The 15,580-nt window shown below is 37.0% G+C and overlaps 9 protein-coding genes across 9 annotated transcripts; 5 read left to right on the top strand and 4 right to left on the bottom strand. All coding sequences in view use genetic code 12, as the record gives it.

The window, feature by feature from the left end:
• Positions 1 to 40: 40 nt before the first annotated feature.
• Positions 41 to 1,383, top strand: DASC09_033130 (uncharacterized protein; the record flags this gene model as incomplete). The annotated part of the gene is made up of 4 exons (XM_064996912.1): positions 41 to 395; positions 455 to 613; positions 681 to 1,222; positions 1,282 to 1,383. The coding sequence occupies 4 exons, from the start codon at positions 41 to 43 to the stop codon at positions 1,381 to 1,383; spliced, it is 1,158 nt and encodes a 385-aa protein (XP_064852984.1).
• Positions 1,384 to 1,975: 592 nt separating this feature from the next.
• DASC09_033120 (uncharacterized protein) lies at positions 1,976 to 2,527 on the bottom strand (the record flags this gene model as incomplete). The annotated part of the gene is made up of 1 exon (XM_064996911.1): positions 1,976 to 2,527. The coding sequence occupies one exon, from the start codon at positions 2,525 to 2,527 to the stop codon at positions 1,976 to 1,978; it is 552 nt and encodes a 183-aa protein (XP_064852983.1).
• An 890-nt stretch (positions 2,528 to 3,417) lies between these two features.
• On the bottom strand, positions 3,418 to 4,221 carry RRF1 (Rrf1p; the record flags this gene model as incomplete). The annotated part of the gene is made up of 1 exon (XM_064996910.1): positions 3,418 to 4,221. The coding sequence occupies one exon, from the start codon at positions 4,219 to 4,221 to the stop codon at positions 3,418 to 3,420; it is 804 nt and encodes a 267-aa protein (XP_064852982.1).
• Positions 4,222 to 4,678: 457 nt separating this feature from the next.
• Positions 4,679 to 5,578, bottom strand: DASC09_033100 (ribosomal 40S subunit protein S17B; the record flags this gene model as incomplete). The annotated part of the gene is made up of 2 exons (XM_064996909.1): positions 4,679 to 5,089; positions 5,576 to 5,578. The coding sequence occupies 2 exons, from the start codon at positions 5,576 to 5,578 to the stop codon at positions 4,679 to 4,681; spliced, it is 414 nt and encodes a 137-aa protein (XP_064852981.1).
• Positions 5,579 to 6,043: 465 nt separating this feature from the next.
• DASC09_033090 (uncharacterized protein) lies at positions 6,044 to 6,259 on the top strand (the record flags this gene model as incomplete). Its single annotated transcript, XM_064996908.1, has 1 exon — positions 6,044 to 6,259. One exon carries the CDS (start codon positions 6,044 to 6,046, stop codon positions 6,257 to 6,259), a length of 216 nt encoding a protein of 71 aa, XP_064852980.1.
• Positions 6,260 to 6,510: 251 nt separating this feature from the next.
• Positions 6,511 to 6,693, top strand: COX26 (Cox26p; the record flags this gene model as incomplete). The annotated part of the gene is made up of 1 exon (XM_064996907.1): positions 6,511 to 6,693. One exon carries the CDS (start codon positions 6,511 to 6,513, stop codon positions 6,691 to 6,693), a length of 183 nt encoding a protein of 60 aa, XP_064852979.1.
• A 529-nt stretch (positions 6,694 to 7,222) lies between these two features.
• On the bottom strand, positions 7,223 to 9,491 carry DASC09_033070 (sugar porter family MFS transporter; the record flags this gene model as incomplete). Its single annotated transcript, XM_064996906.1, has 4 exons — positions 7,223 to 7,962; positions 8,022 to 8,454; positions 8,544 to 8,642; positions 8,766 to 9,491. 4 exons carry the CDS (start codon positions 9,489 to 9,491, stop codon positions 7,223 to 7,225), a joined length of 1,998 nt encoding a protein of 665 aa, XP_064852978.1.
• A 2,490-nt stretch (positions 9,492 to 11,981) lies between these two features.
• On the top strand, positions 11,982 to 13,352 carry RVB1 (RuvB family ATP-dependent DNA helicase pontin; the record flags this gene model as incomplete). Its single annotated transcript, XM_064996905.1, has 1 exon — positions 11,982 to 13,352. The coding sequence occupies one exon, from the start codon at positions 11,982 to 11,984 to the stop codon at positions 13,350 to 13,352; it is 1,371 nt and encodes a 456-aa protein (XP_064852977.1).
• A 1,151-nt stretch (positions 13,353 to 14,503) lies between these two features.
• Positions 14,504 to 15,454, top strand: DASC09_033050 (KRE1 domain-containing protein; the record flags this gene model as incomplete). Its single annotated transcript, XM_064996904.1, has 2 exons — positions 14,504 to 14,573; positions 14,685 to 15,454. 2 exons carry the CDS (start codon positions 14,504 to 14,506, stop codon positions 15,452 to 15,454), a joined length of 840 nt encoding a protein of 279 aa, XP_064852976.1.
• Positions 15,455 to 15,580: the final 126 nt, after the last annotated feature.

Raw genomic sequence — 15,580 nt, 5'->3', positions numbered from 1 at the left:
TAACCCCATTGATTATTCAAATAAAACAGTTCTTTCAAGGATGTTTCTTAGAAAGTTTTTGGTTTGTGGCTCCTTGATTGCCGCGATACAAGCATTTACTTACATTATTCAGACTTCTTCTACCAGGGATATTGACTATTATATGAATCAATATGATGCTCAATTCAATGCTTTTCGTGCTTCAAAGAAGGCAAACACTTTTAGGTCTTTTAATGTTGGTAACATTACAGGATTTATGGGAGATTTTGATGATGAGTTACTTGGTCTATTATACAATGACTCTTCGATTTTGGAGATATCAGCTGAGAAGTACTTGAAGCTTGACGCTGTCCAGACTCAAGAATTTTCGTCTAGGCATTTATTAAGATTAACTCACAAGAATCTTATTTATGATAGTATGGAAAGAACTTTCTTCAAACTTCTGGCCAGCTTTACTAACACGCACACACAATAGACCAACCTGAATTGTTATATGATGCTTCTGCAGGTATTGGTGTTGATGTTGCGATAATTGATAGTGGTGTGAATGGAAAACACTGTGAATTTACAGGCAGAGTGAAAAGAATTTTTGACTTCGTTAACGAAGCTGGAATTGATGATCCTATTGGTCATGGTATGGAACATCTTCTCTTTTTTTTTTTTTTTTTCGTAGGTTTAATATTCTAACTATTCCATTATAGGAACCGCCCTCGCTGGAGTTGTTGGATCAGAAACCTATGGAGTGGCAAAAAAATGTAATATTGTTGATATTAAAGTCGCCTCGAGAGACAGGGTCGCAAAGTTGAGTGATGTCATTTCAGCGTTGAACTTAGTAGTAAGCCAATCGAAAGAAACAAAAAGACCAACGGTAATTTTATTAGCTATGAGCATATCAAGGAGCAAATTGCTTGACTCAATAGTTCAAAAGATTGTTGACCAAGGGATACCGGTGATCACATCTGCTGGTAACGATGGTAGATTGGCATGTAGTAATTCTCCTTCTTCAGCTTCAGGATCTTTGAGTGTTGGTTCAATCGATGATGCTACTAATAAGATTGCCGGATTCTCTAACTGGGGGGCCTGTATAGATATATTTTCCAGTGGCGTTGATGTCACCACAACAGGTAACACTGGAAACACCGCAACTAAAGCTTCCGGAACTTCTGTTTCTGCTGGTATTGTAGCTGGGTTGACAGCTTACTACATGGGAACAGGGAAAAGTGGATTTGAAGCTGTTCAAATGGTAAGTTTAATATTTTGCAAAAAAGAATTTATTAGCTCCCTACTAACGAAAAAATATAGATCAAACAAGTATCTACTGATGGGATAATTGAAGGCCTTTTGTTAAAGCCATATACTCAAAATAAGATTGCGCACTTGGATAGTTCAGGAAGTTCTCTTTAGGAATTGTTTATGACAGGAAGTTTTCTCCTTAGAAACGAAATCTGTATTTATCATAATTTAAATAAAGCGATTTATCTATCCCACATCCAACTTGTATTGTGTAAATCTAAAAGTTCAGTGAAAAATAAGATTTTTTTTTTTTATTTTTAATAGATCCCAGGATCAGATGTTTCCATTATTAGTCTATTAAGTTATATATAAGCGTTTCAGTGATAAGTTTTCGTTAAAGTAAGTCGTATTTTATAGGTTAAATGAGTTAAGGATCAATCTCTTTACAATACTATGTTGAGATTTCAAGAGAGAAAAAAGATGTAAGAAAAACACTGTGAAACCCTCTAAACAATTTTAGAAACTTTCTCAGGCATAAATCAATGAATGGGAAAAAAGAAATTGTGAAATAATGAAAATTTTAGAAAGAAGGGTTATTAAGAAGAATATATAATGAATAAAAGGCTCCTCATTTGGAGATAGGAAATTCTGACTAGAAATAATAGGATATAACCTAAATCAATCTTTTCCGTCTCCAGAAAAGGAAAGTTTAGAGAGCAACTAAAAGGGATACTGACCTCAAAAAGTGTTTATTCGCACAATATCAAAGACTCACAGAGCTAAGCAGAGACCTATCATAATCAGGATTGGACGACACTTTTATAATACCCCTTCTGTTAGGATCCTTTTCATGTGGCTTTAGAGGCGAGTCGTGTCTGATCTTGTACAGCACCAGTTCATCTTTTTCTTCAATATGGAAACTGGGCATGGGGGTCTTGTACATGATTGGCTCTTCTGGTTCAAAAGGATAATTAGGGATGGTAATATTATACTCGGTTGAGGCAAGCAAATTACCAGAATATGTATCAGTTTCTTCATCAGCATTGGCGACTAATAGTTTCTTGTCAGTAACTGGAGATTCAGGCTCTAACATTAAATTGCCTTTTTTTTCATCATAGCACTTGGCTCTATGTTTCCGGTGGAACCATATAAAGATTAAAAAAAGTGTGAACAAAACTCCAAGAGGCACACCTATTCCCAAACCAAGAGCAAGACGGTTGTTGCTTGACAGAGAAGAGAGCAAAATAGCCAGTGATGACGGTTCTACTGAGGGGATAGAAGAGCTAAAAGTGGTGGAATATTTGTGATTTTCCATGATCTCGTCGTTAAAGATACTAGCGCTAGAGATTGTAATGTTTCAGTAGCGTAGTAAATGGTATATTTGGGTAATAAAGTGTTTGAAAAAGGTAAAGTAATGAAGAGATGAAAACAAAAAACAGAATTAAAAAAAAGTCAATGAATATATAAACATTAAACATTTGTTTAGATATATATATATTATTTGTTGTAGCTTCCATTGAGTGTTAATATTGAGACTCAGGCTTCCGAAAATATGGAGAAACAAAAGTTGATATCATCAAAGTTACATGTCATTTTATAGTTGCTTCCCAAGCTCAAGGAAACGCAAGGATATTAAACCCGATGCTGTCTAAGATCTACCAGATATGATACATGAGTTGACAGGTTTCCAGAAGAAATAAGCAACCAAAGTTTATGAGAAACGAGTATATTTTTTTGTGATTGATCATTTCTCAGTTGGTAAAACTCATGCATGTTAGGGAGAAAAAAGCAAAGTGGGAAGGCCGTACAAGATACACCCCACCACTAGCTATAGATTCATATATACATATACTATAGTAGAAATGGATTACTTGATTGGGAGAGTTATCAATGATTTGGAGCAAGATGAATTAAAAGAAAAAATAGCAAGTCCAGAATTTATGTAGAAACAAAATATATGCATAAAAATAATAGTTACATATCGGGAAAACCTAGAGTTCAAGTTTTCTCATTGCATCATAGATTTTTCTAAATCCTTGAATTGATCAAAAATATCAATTGAGAGTCCCTATTAGTTAGTCTATATTATGTACAAGGTGTGAGTGCTAATGTCAATGTGATCATCTTATATATCTGAAGAGCACAGAATAATCATCAACTGAATGCTTCTAACTGGAGAGCTTATTCATAGTGTAAGAAGTTTTCTTATTGCATCATAGATTTTTCTAAATCCTTAAATTGATCAGCGAGTTTCTTGTTATATTGCTTATTCAAGTCTTCAACATTTTTCATAATTTTTTTGACTTCATCACCACCTTTCAATTTCTTCAATTCCTTCAAGGCATCGGATCTGATGGAAGTGAAAGCGAATTTACTTGAGGAGCTTTTGAAAGTTTCAAACACAGATTTTAAATTCTTAACAGCTTCAATTTTGACTTCAGCAGTAGGGGCAGGTAGTGGAACTTTCAACAATTGTGGATTTTTTTGGTCAACCTGAGGGTTCAAGTTTAATCCAGCACCAAGAACCGCAGAGACAACATGCTTAGAGTCATTTGGATCAAAAAGAGTGATGAGCAAGTTTCTTCCTTTGAGAGTGGTTTGGGCAACATCAGTGAATTTCGCAGATTGATTATGAGCCAAAGGAATACTCAAGTTATCGAAGATCTTGGTGTTGGTTTTTCCCAGCTTGCTTTCACTGGACTTCTTTTTGTAAACTTCTATAGAATCTTTATACTTCTTTTCCACATCACGCAAAAATCCCACTGAGTCAAATTCTTCTTCTTCAGCTTCAGGTTCAACATTATTCTTTGCCTTGCCCTTTGCTTTACCTCCTTTTTTATAAGCAATGGTTGATGTCGAGAAAGATCTATTGGTAGTATAGAATGAGGTGATGCCAGTCTGACGTTGTGATATAGCACTGCTGAGAGTCACAGCATTTTTAGAAAAAAAACGAGACTGCAATCTCTTTTTCGAAATTTGGCAAAGAATAGAAAATGTTGCTGGGTTCATCGCTAAGAATAACTGATCAGTATACTACTGTCTATATCAAAAAGTAACTAACTTAAAGCTCGCAAAATTTCAAAAAATTTAATTTCTAGGATTCTCGAAAAACGTGATGATATCCCAAAAGGTATAAAATCTCTCATTATAACGTACGCTCTTCAATTTCTTCAGCATATAACATCCCCTATAGCAGAAAGCCTCTCATTATGATAAATATCCTTCAAGGTCTTTGGAATATAACATCCCAAAAAGTGCAAAATCCCCCGTTATAACACGCGTCCTTTAGTCTTAATCTATATGTTAATTTAAAAAACGTCAAAATAATTATAATATTTTTAATAAAAGATTTGAAATCTTACAGACGACATCTTTAGATGTCTATTAAATTTATTTGTGAGAAAACATGACATTAATTTATGTAGGGGACAAGGTGGTTAAAAAGTTATTGCGAATTTCAAAACACTTAGTTTCTCTTGGCATATCTTCTAGCACCTCTTTGAGCAGAAACAGAGACAACAGAGATTGGCAATTTCAAACCCAAAGACTTAACCAAGTCAGCGGTGTCAGCATCGACATCCAATTGGTCGTTAGTTCTAGACAAGTCCAAAGCGGAAACTTCTGGAACGTATTGATCTTTTCTTTCTCTTTCTTCTTCTTGCAACTTGAAGGAGATACCTCTAACTGGACCCTTTTGAATTCTCTTCATCAAGTGGGTGGTGTAACCAGCGATCTTGTTTCTCAAACGCTTGGATGGGATGGTGGCAACTTCAGCAGCCAAACGCTTGTTGGTTTGGAAATCCAAAGTCAACTTTGGGTAATATTTTTCAATCAAAACTTTAGAAGCTCTCTTGACGGTCTTAGTTCTAACTCTACCCTGTATAACTAGTTAGTATATGCTTTAGCTAGTCTAAGAGAATCAAGCCAATTAGTATTAGTGAACAATAATGAAAAGAAAAGCCAACAACCCCAAAAAGATTTAAAAAGCGATTCGTTTAACTTATTATTGCTTAGGCATAATCATCACTTCTATTCTATTCAATGAAAACAAGCTCAATTTGATTTGATATTCTGGTTATTGTTTGTTATGGTTTTCACATTGATATTAACGTTATTTGATTCATAATGCTTCATCTTTCAATTGATTTGTTTCAGAGATTCACATCCATATCAATAAAGGCATTGTGTTTTGACTTCCAAAAATTCTCAATAAATATTCTTCACAATTTTTCACAATTTGGATGCAGACATTTTTAAACATTTACTGACTAGTTTCATTCAACATATCATAGTATCTCTTTCTTTGTTGGTTTTCATTCATTATTGCTCCTTATATCAAATCATCTTCTCGTTCCAAACGTACCATTTTCGATAAATTTTGTTATTACTGATATGCCTCTTTGAAATGGTATTGTCAATATCAAGAAACTTTTCTCTAATTTTTTTTCACTCACCACACTGCTACCGAAACTGAGAATCAACATGACGGGGCTGCAAACTTTGGTCAATATGTTTGCACGTGATGTCGGTGACGCGTAATATTAGCCCTAGATGAGATCCCATGACTTATGGTCACTCAGATCAATATAGGGCGGTGAAGTAGAAAAAAAATTGTCTCTGGCTGGTTGCATAACACCATGGATCTGGTGTATGAAAACTGTATACTCTCCTATTTAAGAACAACCAGACTGGTTACCTACTGATATGTACATAAATATCAATATAGTAAACATTGATTTTCCACTGCTTGGAATTTACTATTCCTATAATTGCAATGGGCTTAGTATACTGATAAGATCGTAGTATTTGGCTGGTGACCCATGCCTCAAAGATGTTCTTTTTCGGTGATAAGTGTAAACGAGTTTCAAACGGAAAGAAAAGTATTCCAGAACATCACCAATATGGCGATCCTGCCAATGATAGACGCTTCAATTCATATCCGCTGGCTTTAACTGACTTGATAAGCAGAGAACGGGAGAATTCGGGGGCTGCTTCATTTCCCGTATGCCCCAATATCGGAAATATCATGAGATATGCAATTATTTAGCGCCAGAAAAATAACATGATTTTTTTATGCTATTCACATACACTCCCCAAGTCATGCTACCTCGGTACCACCCAATAAAATTATGGTGGCCTGAAACTTTTGAAGTTTCAAAAATATAGTAGTATATAAGCATAAGCACCTCTCCTCTTCAAACGTATAAACTACTATCTTTTCTTTTTTTTTTCTGTATCACTATCATCATTCTGATCTCTCTCAATTATCTCTAATACTACACAACACCAATACTAAAAATGATTGCCTCCCCAATCCTCAGAACCGCTGCCGAAAAGAACTTCATCAGAGTCGGTGCTAATCCAATTACTCGTTGTATCCCTCATATCGGTGCCTGGGCTGGTGTTCTTACTGTCTGTTTGTTCTGGCCTGCTGTTCCAGCCGTCTACTCCCAAATCAAGTATGGCGCTAACAAATACTAAGCAAAAGTTTGCTGAAAATATCCTTTTTGGTTGCTTCATATAAAACAAAATTCTCATGCCAAAGACTTATGAATTCCTTTTTACTTTTCAATCTTGTTCAATATTTTTATTTCGGTTCCTTTTTTCATATTCTAGTCCTAGCTAACGATTCTTAATGCCTATTAATATTACTCATTTTTTCGAATAATGTAACAAAACCCTCTTTGAAAATTTTATAATATAAAGCAATACTTATTATAGTTTTCCTTTGTTTTATCCAGACCACTATTGATACTGATCTAATTTGAAGCAAGTTAAGATATTCGAAGCTCCTATTGTTAATCCAATAATTATTGAGCGAATTACAAATATTTCTGGTTTTCATACTTACAAATAAATTCAAAACGTATTATCATTACTGATTATGGAAAGCCAACTTAATATATATTCTGAGAAAAACAAAAATAAAGCACTAGGATTTAAGTACGAGTAATCAATAAAAAAAAGTATGAAATAAATCTAGATTACAAATAGAAAAAAAATAAATAATCTAGTGGCTATCTTCAGAAGCAGCACGATCAATATGCTTACCAATAGCCTTTTCATCCAATTCATGGGGAGCAGCAATGTGTGTAGCATGTAATGGTGGCAACTTTGGCAATTTACGTCTCAAGACATGAATCTCGAATCTTCTCCAGTAGCTGCGGACCTCATGGCTTGTAAATTCGTGCATAGGAACATCAAACACATAATCCAATTCTTCCAAAGTATACCCTTTAGTTTCACGCATGAAAAAGAGAACCAAGAAAAACCCAATAAAGTTCCATGCAGCATACCAACCAAAGGCTCCCTGAGGCTTGAAGGCTTTCAATAACGATGGCCAGGTGATCGCAAGAACAAAGTTAAAGAACCAAGTAGTTGCTACCCCAAGACTCATACCTTCAGAACGATACTTCAACTCGTGAACTTCAGCACCATACGTGAAAGGAACCGGGCCTTCACCAATCGAGTAGATTGCTGAATATATGTAGATCCCAAAGGCAATGACCCCAACATGAGCGTGCTTATTCGACTCGGGAATCCAGAAAGCAAAACCGGTAAGGAGGAGAAATATACTCATCAACGGGAAAGTCAACATCAATAAAGTTTTCCGGCCAAATGTATCAATTGTGAACACCGCAGGAAGTGCAAAAACAGTATTGACCATACCAAAACCCCAAGAGGCAATCAAAGAGTTAATTGTGGAGAATCCAGACTCTGAAAAAATACTTGATGAGTAGTAGGCAATGACTAAAGATGTTAGTATCAAAATAGGATAATAAGAAAAGTAATTTTAACCAAGAACTTACCATTGATACCACAAAATTGTTGCATGAAGAAACAAATGCAAGAAGCAACTACTGCATTAAGATTACGACGAATTGTAAAGAGCTCTCTCATTCTTTGAGGATAAGAGACTTTTTCGGTGATGGAAGTTTCTTCAATAAAGAGAACGTATTGATAAAATGTGTCACGAGCAGCAAGGATAGGATGAATTCTAAGGGTTTCATAAGCTTCATAAGCTTCCTTATGTCTGTTCTGACCCATTAGCCATCTAGGAGATTCAGGGCACCAGAGCACTTGGAAGCAAACATAAATAGCTGGAAGCATGGCTGAACCCAACATGAGACGCCAGTTGAGCCCTTTAGAAACGATGTGATCACTCCGCTCAGCAAATTCTGCATGAGAAAGACCTGCAGAATTATCAACATAAAAAAACGCCAAACTAAAGACAGTACCAAGCTTGAAACAATGTTAGTATGTTGATGTGAAATGAGACGGATAAGATAATAATAAAAAAATAATAATCAAAATAATAGAGAATTACTCACCATAATACCAAAAGCGGTCCACATTTGCCACATCATAACAAGCGCTCCTCTAATATTTGCTGGCGTGGTTTCAGCCGCATAGATTGGAACTGTTGCTGACTAAATTGTTTTAGTTAGATTATGTCATAAAATTAAATAAGCAAAAAAAAAACAAACTCTGATATTCCCCAAATTCCAAACAAAAACATTTTGGGATCTTTTAAGAGAAAGAACAATACTCACCTTTGGACCAATACCAAAACCCATAAAAAATCTCGCAACAAATAAGTGATACCACGAGTCCACAAAGCCCTGCCAAAAACAGGTCCACCAAGAAATGAAACAAGTGATAAATATAGTACCTTTACGGCCAAACTTTTCATTCAAAGGGCCAGTTAACCAACAACTGACCATGGAACAACAAAGATATGGAGCACTATTACACAAACCAAGTAACCAAGTATTACGAGAAGTATCTGCCCCGATCCCCAAAGCATAAGGCCAAAAGAGGTTGGCACCATTTGTGACCGACTCATCCATTCCTTGGACTGCAGCGGCAACAGAACACATAATGATGACAGAGTACAAACTCTTTGGAACGGCACGCCATTTGTGGGTACTCTCGAATTCAAGAGCCTCCAATTCATCATCCTTCAATATATGCAGCATTTTCTGAAACTCCTTAGGACTACGAGCTACAAGAGCCCCTCTGGCAAAAAGTTCAGGGTCCATGCCATAAGATAAAGCGTAAGCTCGTCCTTTAGCCATCACTTCATCCGGTGTAAAATCTTTTAGAATGTTATCGATATGAAGCTCATTGCCAGCATCATGGCTTAAAGAAGCAGATTCATTAGCTGATACTTTTTCAATCTGCTCGATATGGTGATTTTCATTGGAGACAATATCATCAAATGAGGATGCTGCCTTAGCTGGCTGAACTGAAGTGTCAGGAGGGGAAGGACTCGACATTTTGTGTGGGGAGGAAAAAAAAAAAAAGAGAATAATATGAAAAAACTGAAGAAAAGATTTATTTTGTTGTAGCTAATCTAAAATCAGGGTTTTCTGGCGAATATATAGTGTTTTGGAAACATCGACAAGCACGGGAGTTTATAAATTGCGGGAAAAATGGAAAAATGCGGAGTACAGTTTTAGGTGTGGTACGCGCTTTCTGGGGTGCATAATATTGCAACAAGATACATTTGACAGCCACGCCGCTTACATCATAGGATAGCAATACGGGGTCCAACCCTGAGGGTCTGGCAACTTTCGGGTGTATGACATTGGCGCCCATAATTTATGAGCAGGAGCTTCAAGGGTGCTAATATTATATATATCAGGTGTTTGGATTGATCCATATTATTGTCAACTATTGTTATGATGAAGCATATATCGTTCGAGTATATAGATTGGGGTATGAGTTGTGCACAATAGCAATGCAAAATTGGGGTGTAAAGAATAGTACACATAAGTTGCTACCGACACTGTTCAAGCTTGCGTTAAATGAATTTTCCTTGAGTGTCACTTGATAATTTAATTACATTTAAGTTACGATGCCTATATGTATTATGATGACATAGACAACCAACAATTTCTTTAAAATAGGTCAAAGTTGCAATCCAGCAACTTGAGTACAGTACCTGATTGCATTTTAAAAGAAGAATACTCTAATCGATGTTGATATATATGTACCCTTGGACACTCACAAAAAAGATCCACCAAAAAAAAAAAAATTAGACAAACTTTTAAGGATTTTTCCCTCGGACCTCCGGACTAAATAAACTTTTCTCTCCCCTTTGAATAATAGTTTGAAATGATATAATTTATAAGGCGCTACCATCAATATAACCAATTAATTATTATAATAAAATATATTACATTAGCAAACAACTAACCCTTGTAGTATAGTATCTTATAGCTACTTGCAACATACACTATGGTTGGTTGCATACGACAATTGCTACCAACTCACAATTTTTACAAGAATTGATTCAGGTAATCGGATGATCTTCTACTTCACATGAACCAGACAGAGTGTGGTGGTCACATATCTTCTCCCTCAGTAAATTAAAAAGGATGCGCACAGAAAAGTCATCTCAAAATTCAAAATGATCAACTTTTTGTCCTTTTACCCGAAACCACTAAATCTACAGCTCGTTGTGACTTAGTAACAAAAATAATAACTAAGCCATCGTGGAATTGATAGTCTATACAACACATACCACACTCAAAGATAGTATGGCATGGCGGTGAATACCATCACTATCAATTGTTAGGATAAATTAAAATCTTTTGTGCTCCTCTCTTGTTGTGATTCATCAGAAGCACAAACAGGAACAGAGCATTCATTATGGGGTGCGGGCTCATTGGAAGATGTGATATTCTTCAGCTTACTAGTTTTTTTTTTTTTTTTTTTGAGAGCTTTAGATTGAAGGATCCCAAGATCCTTAAATACATTATTCTGACTGCTATGACATATGAATCCCTTATTGTTTCTATGTACATTGCTCAATAATAAAGCACTATTGGTACTAATCAATGTGTGCTTACACTGAGTTCTCAGACACATTCCTTGATGAGCGTTGCGTGCTGTAGTTACTTTTTAGTTGTTATATCTTTCATTCCCAATCATTCGACTATTATCTACTGCTGCATGTAATTCCAACAGAGTCAATTTTCCAACACCCGGAGATCTGGCATTTTACCATTTTCACGGATAAAATATTCTTTAGCATTTTCCCTTTAGTATATATAACCAACAAATAATCTAGACCTTCAGTTGGATTTTAATAGATTGAAGATGTGCTTACTCGGGGCTTTTCTCGCTCCTGGTCACTTCATTATAAATTAAAGTGTCACAGAGGCCCCACTAACATGCAAACCCGACACTCAGACTGGTCGTTGGATATTCTCAATTACACCGATACAAAAAGAATTAAGGGCAGACATCTCATGTTCAAGCCCTGCTCTCTAGACCCCATGATAAATTTCATAAACCTTAGTAAAAGTTGTCCCTTTATGAATCCTAAAAACTTTGCAAAATGAAACAAAAAAAAGGCTCAACATAGTACAGTGCTTTGTCAAATTTCTGGAAGTTTTTCATAGGTACTACTTTCTGTCCTTAGTGGACAAATATATTAAAACTAAGAAATAGTGGGAGAAGCTTGAATAATGTCTGAATATCCAGATGAGAGTGCTAGTCGATGATTACAAATTTTAATACTTAATTAAAAGGTGTTTTCCATTTTCTCGGTTACTCATTATTTTACCATTTATTGGTGATACTTCAATAGACTTATTTGCCTTGGTCGATCATCATGGCACGTCGTGCGTATAGCATGTAATTCGTGTCCGGGTAATATAGTGTAAACATTGAATGAAGAAAAAAAAATGTCTAATAGCATCGGTTTAAAAACATTACCCAAAAATCTTAAATATATCATCTAATTAAGTGAGAGAAAAATGGTGGAAATAAGTGAAGTGAAGGATAAATCAGGTAGAGAGCACAGAACTGCCACACATACACATATTAAAGGTCTCGGGCTCGATGAATATGGCGCAGCCAAACAGATTGATGGCGGGTTCATTGGTCAAACTGAAGCTCGTGAAGCTTGTGGTGTTATTGTTGATTTAATCAAAGCTAAAAAGATGAGCGGGAAAGCTATTTTACTTGCAGGAGGCCCAGGTACTGGTAAAACTGCATTGGCTTTGGCTGTTTCCCAAGAATTGGGTCCAAAAGTTCCATTTTGCCCAATTGTAGGAAGTGAAATTTTTAGTACTGAAGTTAAGAAAACCGAGGCTCTAATGGAAAACTTCAGAAGGGCTATTGGTCTTAGAATCAAAGAAACAAAAGAAGTCTACGAGGGTGAGGTGACAGATTTGACTCCAGAAGAAAGTGAAAATCCACTAGGCGGCTATGGGAAAACAATCAGTCATGTTGTTGTGGGCTTGAAAAGTGCCAAAGGTACCAAGACCCTCAGACTTGACCCATCTATCTACGAAACAATCCAGAAAGAAAAAGTCTCAATTGGTGATGTGATATATATCGAAGCAAACACTGGTGCAGTGAAACGTGTTGGTCGTTCTGATGCGTACGCTACCGAATTTGATTTGGAAGCAGAGGAATACGTACCGTTACCAAAAGGTGATGTTCATAAAAAGAAAGAAATTATCCAAGATGTGACTTTGCATGATCTTGATGTCGCCAACGCTAGACCTCAGGGAGGTCAAGATGTGCTATCTGTTATGGGTCAATTACTCAAGCCTAAAAAAACCGAAATCACTGAAAAATTAAGACAAGAAGTTAACAAAGTTGTACAAAAATATATTGATCAAGGGGTTGCCGAACTTGTCCCTGGTGTCTTGTTCATTGATGAAGTTAATATGTTGGATATCGAATGTTTTACTTATTTGAATCGTGCATTAGAATCACAAATTGCGCCAATCGTCATTTTGGCCTCTAACCGTGGTATGACAACTGTCAGAGGTACTGACGATATTGTTGCCCCACATGGTATTCCTACTGATTTGGTTGATCGTTTATTGATTGTGCGTACTTTACCATACAGCTTTGAGGAAATTTCTAAGATTATTGGCACAAGAGCCACTATTGAAGGGTTGCCATTAAATGGTGACGCCCTTAATAAGCTCACAACCCATGGTACAAATGTCTCATTGAGATATTCTTTACAACTATTAGCACCTGCCGGAATTTTGTCAAAAGCCAATGGTCATTCAGAAATTACCGGTGGTGATATTGAAGAAGTGGAAACTTTGTTTATAGATGCCAAGAGAAGCACCAAGATTTTGGAAAGCGGGAAGGGTTTTTTATAAAATAAAAGAGTTGGCTTTCATTTTATTTTTCATTTTTTTTTTTTCGTTTTTATTTTTCTAGTCTGGGAAATTGATATATAATGTGTTAATTATTAATGTCTCGATCGAGCCTGTTGTATTATTACGCTAATTACGAGGATTATTTGTAAGTATATGTAATGAAGATTTTTTTTTTTTTTCTTTGCAATGAAGAATAGGTGGCAATGAGTTAAAGTTCTAGCAGCAAGAGGGCAATATTTTTTTTGTGGCAGTGCTATCGATGGGATACATTCATAATAGACCATAACTGTAGGGGGCCATATAGAATAGGAGGACGCACGCTTGATAATAGCCAGTAAGACAATAACTTACATTGTTCAAAATCGCCAGGAACATTTGCTAATTTGGCGATTTCTGAGTTTCCATCAGTATCTTTTTTCCAATGTTTTGTTTCCAAGACCAAGGTGGCACTCTCAAACTTCGATACTCATGACCAAAATTACTGGCATCACTCCAAGCCGTAGAGATAGTAGTATGTTTTCACAGGTCTGTTTGAAGTTCATGTTGGAAAACGGTCGCGTCAAAAAAATTTACCCTCCCAGATGCCTCTTGCTTTTGACGGGGTCTAGACCCCAGGAGACCCCTACTGTTGTCTAGATCTGCGCAATTTTTATTTTTAGTGCCATGGGTAGATTGCAAAGTCTAATATTTTGCCCTATTTTAGCTGATGTTTATTGGCAAAAAAAAAACAAATGTTGTCAGGAGTTGTTAGCTGAACTTTTTCTCTTCACTCATAAGAATATCACCATCATCAATTGGATCTCTCACCGTTCTTTGTATCCACTCTTTACACCGTTCCTTGCGCAAATAACTGCTAAACTCCCTCACCCCGTACATTGTGTTTCCACTGTACACAGAGCTGTCTTTTTCCCTCCCGGTAGGCTATTTATTGGCTGATTTATCTTCTTCTTCACGAGCAACAAAATATACACACATTAATATACTTGTATATCAATAGGTCGACCCATCCCATAGACTCCAATTTCATTTCTGTCGTTATTAATTCTTGACATACATCGCTTATCGAACTGACAAGCCTCACCCCAAGCCCTCGAAACAATCAGTTGGAAATTTGCCCGCCCCCGTTTACGGAAATCCAATAGATCAACAAGATGAGCATTCCTAATAGAAAAAACTTTTTAAATGTTCTTATAGCCTCGCTATTCTTGGTAGCTATCACTGGTAAGTATTTGAATATTCCTAGTCCATTTTCCATTTTGTGTTGACAAACATGGTCCATCTATCATTATCACCCTTCACTTTGACATTTTTTACTAACAACCCAATTTACAGAAGCTGCCCCAGTTGACACCACTACTGCTACAACTGTTGCTGCTGTTGCTGCCGCTGCCGCTGCGACTACTACCACTACTACTCCAGTCGCTGCCGCTGCCGCCACCACTAGTACTACCACTCCAGTCGCTGCCGCTGCCGCCACCACTAGTACTACCACTCCGGCTGCTGCTGTGGTTGCCACCACTTCTTCTACCACTGTTGCTGCCGCTGCCGCCGCTACTGCCACTACCGGTACTGCTGCCACTACTGGTACTACAAATACCGCTACTACAGTCGCTGCTGCTGCTGCTACAAATACCGCTACGACCGGAACGACCTCCACAACTCTTGCCGCTGCTGCCGCCGCCACTGCTACTGGCACTGGCACCACAACTACGACTCCTACTACTGCTACTACTGCCACCACTCCAGCTACCACCGCCGCAACAACAACAACTACACAAAAGGGCGCATTGGCTCAGGGAGGCGGAATTGCGGTTGATACTACTACTGGTACAGGCTCTTCATCTTCGGTGTCCCCAACTTTGATTTGGGTGACGCTTCAAGATGCAACCGTTCAGACGCCCTTCACCCAGGCATTTGCCCTGACGTATACCACCACTGCTGAATCTGTCCCTTCAGGATCAGTAGGGTTGGGGACCATTTCAGGAACTGTGGGGATTATTCATTCGGAAAGAATAGTAACCGAGTCCTCTAATGCAGGAAATTTTGTCAAAGGTTCAATTGGGATTGGATTCATGGGAATAATCGGCGCTTTTATATTATAAATCGGCTTACCTTTTGATCTTTTATCGTCCGTTTTTATTTTTTCCATTCAAAATACTTGGTTCATGTTATGTATCATCATCATCTTTGCTCTTTTTGTTTAATTCCGTCATTTATGCCTTTCCACG

This window comes from Saccharomycopsis crataegensis, assembly GCF_037102585.1.
Source record: "Saccharomycopsis crataegensis DNA, jcf7180000000084, whole genome shotgun sequence".
NCBI classification, from domain to species: Eukaryota; Fungi; Ascomycota; class Saccharomycetes; order Ascoideales; family Saccharomycopsidaceae; genus Saccharomycopsis; species Saccharomycopsis crataegensis.
The sequence above is the reverse complement of the archived record's forward strand: the minus strand, read 5'-3'. Positions and strand labels throughout refer to the sequence as shown.